The 6000-nt window shown below is 52.6% G+C and overlaps 1 protein-coding gene across 6 annotated transcripts in view; it reads left to right on the top strand.

Moving 5' to 3' along the window:
• Positions 1-6000, top strand: part of Prkcz (protein kinase C, zeta) — a 111622-nt gene that overhangs the window by 81338 nt on the left and 24284 nt on the right. For all 6 annotated transcript variants that reach the window (NM_022507.2, NM_001429418.1, NM_001429423.1 and 3 more), the window contains 1 exon segment: positions 1775-1872. In NM_022507.2, the coding sequence (NP_071952.1) occupies positions 1775-1872 (98 nt within the window).

Here is a 6000-nt window from a genome sequence, read left to right as displayed (position 1 = left end):
AGCAGAGAAAGGCCACTGTGTAGATGAGAGTGACTCTGTCCTTTAGCCACTGCTGGAGCTAAGCAGCATAATGTCCGTTCGTCAGGTGATAGAAAGGATCCCATCGCCTACCCCAGCCAAGCTCAGGTTGGGACCTTCACCTGTAGGGTGCATTTGTATAATACACAGCCTGCCAGGCTGGCCCTGTCTCCCTGGAGGTTGAGCTCCTGAGTGGCAGTACCCATGACTCAAGCCTGTCCTCACCACCACCAGGTGTCCCCTCCCCTCACAGTCTTGAGGCACCGCCATACCCTTCTGAGCTGACTCTGGCTCCCTTTCTCTGAGTCATCTTTGCCTAATAGGTCCACCATAGCCACTGCCTCACCAGCATCCTCTTACCACCTCTCCCCTGAGTTATTTTGTCTAGGATGTGGTTCTGAACAAGGCCTAAGGAGCTGCCTCAAGTTCCCCCATTGACAAAAGCCCACTGGTCTCTGCTTGCACAGAGCTGAGGCTCTTGGACTTCCTACTCTTGCCTTCTCTGCAGTGGAACTCACCAGCCTTGGCATTGTTAAGTGTTCTGGCTTGCCAATGCTTAGATGCCAACATGAAAGTCTCCCTCCTAATGGCGTTGGTTCTCCAGGGGTGACCTTCCAGCTTGTTCCCTACTGTTTCGAGTTAGCCCTGCACGGTGCCAAGGGCTCCTGTAAGTTAGATACGATCACAAAGACAATCACAGATAATGCCGGTGCCCGGTGGCCCAGGCTTGGGAGAAATGGAGGAGAGCCCGCCCACTGGTTCCCATCCAAGGATCTGAGTGCCGAGCAGCTGCTCCAAGTGTGAGCTGCCTGAGCATGACAGTCAGGCGGTGTAGCCCCTGGGTGAGCAAGTCTGGGTGAGGTAGGGCTAGGTGTCCATGGCACAGAGAAGGGCTTGAAACGTATCCACCTGGTGGCGCTCCTGGGGCTCAGAAAGTAAACCAGAGTGGGTGATGGCTATCTCTAGCTCACCGCATGGGTTCCCACTGAGAATCTGCTCATCTCCTTTTCCAAAAGCTTTCCAGAGAAGACAGCATTGTTTGAACATGTCTCTACACTTCTTATTTCTACACAACAAGACGGCAGAAGAGCTGAGGGGTGGGAGTCTCATCCCCCTCTGTTCCCTGGGGCTGTGGTGGAGCCCAGATGAGGTCTCTGACTTTGCGGCATCTGACTGAGCCGCTGCACGTTTGAGAGAACTGGGAGAGATGGCCCTGTGGTAGCAGATGATCTCTCGCCATAACTGGCTTGTCTGAAAACTCAATACTCAGTGGCTGTGGGCCTTAGGGAATCTCCTTAGCCCTCTACCCCTTGTACCCAAATTGAATCAGATGCAGCCTTCCCAGGACCCTCACAGGGAGCATGAGCACAGTGTATGATGAGCAAACCCAGCAAGTGCCTTGGGGCGGGGAGGGCGATGGAGGTGAAGTTGGAGATGGTCACGATAGAAGCGGAGGTGGATGGTGGTTTGGTTTGTTTTCTGCCCGAGGCAGGATCATCCTATAGCAGACTGCAGGCTGCCTGGGAACTTACCATATTGCCAACAGTCCTGCCTTAGCTTCCTTGGTGCAGGGTTCACAGGCGTAAGCCACCACACCTGACTGTGATGTGTTTCTTGAGAGGTGCTTTCTTTCCCTCTCCAAATTGTCTTGCCAAAAACCAGAGATGAAACGCCTTCCTGTCTAACCCCTGCCCTCTCCAGGGCAGCCTGAGCAGCGCTCGGTGACCTCAGTAGTGCTTCCTGGTCTCTCTTTCAGGATATCGACTGGGTGCAGACAGAGAAGCACGTGTTCGAGCAGGCATCCAGCAACCCCTTCCTGGTTGGCTTACACTCCTGCTTCCAGACAACGAGCCGGTAAGGAGGAAAGTGTTTCTGTAATGCCCCGCTGCTCTCCGATAAGCTAGACCGAAGTTCCAGCTACCCCCTCCACAAGCCTTCTCCATCTGCAAGTGTTGGGTTTTTAGCTCATCAGACTTTAACCTTGTGGTTCCCGCTGGGTGGTGACATCTTCAGCAGACTTCACACATCTGAGCTTTTGGGATATCATGGGATCTTCTTGAAGGCATCCTACCAAAGGCAGGTCCGAGGTTCGAGGTTAGAGCACGGATACCCTATGCTGCCGCTCCCTGAGAAGAGGCAGAGGTTAATGAGCACTAAGGTTGCTACCTCTAAGTTTTACTATATATGTTGAAATCTAGTGGGCTAAGATCACAACAGTACACTGCTATGAAAATGGGGACTGACCAGTTGACTTGAACTAACATGTTTATCCCCCATATAGCCCTGTAACCGTTCCCCACTCAGTAGGTCAGCAGCTTAGCACCCCCCTGCTCAAAGCAGTGACTTGTACCAAGGAGATAAAATGGCAAAGCTGAGCCAAGTATGGTCACACACTCCTGTAATCCCAACACTCAGAAGACTGAGGCAGGAGGATCATGAGTTCGAGGCCAGCCTGGGGTTACATAAGATCCTATCTAAAACTGGGCAAAAGGAAAATGGTGCTCAAGGCAGATTCTAGAAGAAGCTAACTCAGCACTCAGAGCCCTGTCCTCAGTCCTCCAGCAGTGAACTGTAGACAGCTCAGCTCATCAACCAGGCTAGTTATGAAAGCCAAGTCCTGATCTAGACGTCTTCAGCAGCCAGTCCCCCACAGTGCATTATGGAGGCCATGGCGTCCCACAGTCTGTGACTTACAACTTAAAGACTAGGAGAGCCAGCCGTGGAATTCCAGCTTCAGACCCAGGAGCAAGGGCAACTTCTCATCCCAGCCCCTCAGGACCCTGCAGATGGCGGTCACTGATTTCCCATCACCCCCACTTTGCTCATTCTGTGTTTCCACATGTGACCCCCAGAAGCATCCTCATAAATACATCCCAGATACCGCTTAACCAGGTCAGCCATGTTAACATAAAATCATAAGCGGCTTGGCACAAGGAGCCGCACAGTCTGCACAGGGAACATTTCACTTGTGGCTCAGGGTCCCCAGCTCTGGCCTTTAGTGGGATCCTATCCCTGCACAGGTCTCAGCTTACCAGAGAAGCCCTGGACCAAAGTTGCCTTTTCCCAAACCAATTGAGGCTTCTAACTCCTGAAAGCATGGTGTAGGAAGCACCAGTCTGAGGTCTTTCTCCTGCTCGGTGGTAGCTCTGATTACTATGAGAGGAAATCCAAGCTTCCATGCATGGGGAAGAGGATATTGTACCCAGGCTGTCTCTGCAGTCTGTAGGCATCCCCTACCCTTGCCTCATATTCTTTTCTCCCCGTTCCTGCCCCTCCCCAGAGCCAGAGTCACTAAGAAGGGCTCGGCAGTCAATGGTCCCCTTTGTGCATCCACATGGTCCTCCCTGCCTCTGCACTGCCCTGGCCCTGACCATGTCTCCTGCGCGTAGGAACAAGCCCAAGGGAAAGCAACCCAGCCTGGCCTCAGAGGGTGAGGCCGAAGGGTGCGATGGCTAAGAACAGTTGTGCTCTGGTCAGCGCCGCAGGGCTGCTGCTGCTGAAACAGGGTCAGGCGCTCCGACCTCGGGTCACCCAGGTACAGAAGCTGATGCTGGGACAGCTCACGTGCTGCAGCCTCAGCAGGCTCTGTGAAGCCCCGGCGGCCCCAGTAGTAACACCCATCACATATAGCTTTGAACCGGATCTGTTGCCAACACTGGAAACACATTTGGTGTGGGTGGGTTTAGGCTCCGCATCTTCCCTTGGCTGCTTTGTGCACCTGCTCTTAGCCCGAGGTGAATGCATATGGCTGTCTCCCTTTCTGGTTGTGAGCTCCCCTCAGAGTAGGGCCAGCTGCGTGTCTTGGAATCTCCAGCGACTGGGCGATGCCTGTCACTTAGGAAACTGTGGTGTTCAGAAGGGGAAAACCTTAAGGTAAAATCACCTGTACAAGTATAAAGTGGGCACTTGTGAATTTCATGGTTTGTGGGGGAACCCGTAAAATGTTGCAGCCTGCCCTGGCATCCCTGCATCTGGGATGTCAGTGGATCACTGTGGCCCCGGAGCAGGGTGGGCATCTGGGATGTCAGTGGATCACTGTGGCCCCGGAGCAGGGTTGACAGTGTTCTTTGACTCAGCAGACCTAACTTGCTGGCTGTCCGTGGAGTCATAGATTTGGGAAGTAACTCAGAGGCCTCAAGACATCTCTAGAAATAAGTGTCAGAAAAGAGCACAAGCCACACAGTGCCAAGTCCTCCAAGATGTCTTGCTGTCTCTTGGGTCTGCCCTAAAGACTTGCTGGCACCAGTCCAGCCGAGGCCAGTTTGTTCCTGCACTGTGCAAACACTTCATGCGTTTCCTCTGGGAACAAAGCTGGAAAGTTCTGGAAGGTACTGTGGCATTAGCAGAAATGTTCAGCAGGGCCGTCCATGGCTACCTCATGAATTTGAGCGCCTGGTGTGGGAAACCTTTCTCCTGGTTGGTGCCGTGTCTTTACACAAGCCAATGGCAGCGTTGTGTGCCAGCCCCAAGAGACCAAGAAAAGAGAGCCAGCTCCTCCCTCAGTCAGAGATAGAGGGAAGGCCATTTCAGTCGCTGGTACGTTGTCACTGACCTTGCAGAGAACAAGGCAAAGCCACCAGGAGCAAAACAAAATCTGATGCCTGCAACTGGGCATAGGCTATGCCTGGGTGCCTTGCCATGCCCTCCTTATCCTGCTATCTTAATAACCACAGGGGTTATAAAGACTTTCTCCCTGGAACACATCCTGGGTTCTTGCCGAGACTGTTGCAGGGGCTGGATGAATGTCAGTGTGATCTGCCTCCCAGCAGATCACACACAACAGGAAACCGATGAAACTCCAGGCAGGATGCTAGCGCTTGCTGGCAGCCGTGAGTGGAAATCTAGTCAATAAAAGGCAATGGTTTCCACATGTGCCTGGAGATTATAAAAAGGCCTCTCTGCGGGGTTGGGGAATAGGGAGGGGGTGGGGGGGATAAGGATTTCTTTCTTTCCTTCCCAAATCCAGCAGTGCCTGTTCTGGTGGGCCCCCACAGAATTCCCGCCCTCCGCAGGCAGACAACCACTTCCATGGCGCGTGTAACATGCTGTGAGATGGGGCACTTTAAACACTAAGCATCTGCTTGTGGGGAAGCCATACCCCATGTCGGCACCGTCTTTACCAGGCAGTCACCAGAATTAAAACTCTCCCACAGAAACCTCGAAAAACAGGGAGAAAACATTTCAGCCTAAGCTGTTCCAGGAAAAGGGGTAACCTAGAAAGCCAAAATGACTCTTTCTAAGCCCCCCCTGGTGTGCGCCCCCCTCATTTCAGTGTGGCCTGGGGACAGGGATGCACACTGCTACTGAACTGTCGGCTAGGGAGTTGCTCGAGATAGAAGGTAGGATTATCATGTACAGAGCCTGAGATTCGATCCCTAACACAAGAGAGAGAGAAAGAAGGAGAGGGCAGGGGGAGGGGGAGAGGGAAGGGAAGGGGGAAAGGGAGAGAGAATATGAGGGAGAGAATACGGGACATGGGAGGGAGAGGAGAATTTAGTTAGTTTGGCTGCTGAGGAGTTGCTTCCCCCCCCCCCTTTTTTTTTTAATTTATTACTATTGTGTGTGAGGGGAGGAGGTGTGTTAGCCTGTCTGGAAGTCAGAGGACAACTTTGTAGAGTTGTTTCTTTCCTTCCACCTTTATATAGGTTGCAGGGATCAAACTGAGGTCACCAGACTTGCTGTGCTAGCCTTCCTGCCAACACCCACACTTTCACTTGTTAAGGCAGGGCAAATCTCTGACTGTCTGTCCTTGGAGGGGCGTCCATAGGCCTCCTGGCTTAGACATTTGAGGAAACTCATTCTGCCTAACGTAGCTTATGGATATCAGATGCCACTTGACCCTTGGTGTGTTGCTGTTGTTTTTAAATAGAGACCCATAAAATCTACCACAGCACTAGAGAGGGAGAGAGCTTTTCCTCTGAGAGCAGGACATAACCCCCCTCCCCCCAGAACAGGTCACAGATCTATCAAGAGTAGCCCCAG

This window comes from Rattus norvegicus, chromosome 5, assembly GCF_021556685.1.
Source record: "Rattus norvegicus strain SHRSP/BbbUtx chromosome 5, alternate assembly SHRSP_T2T, whole genome shotgun sequence".
NCBI classification, from domain to species: domain Eukaryota; kingdom Metazoa; phylum Chordata; class Mammalia; order Rodentia; family Muridae; genus Rattus; species Rattus norvegicus.
This window is presented reverse-complemented; position numbering and strand designations above follow the sequence as displayed.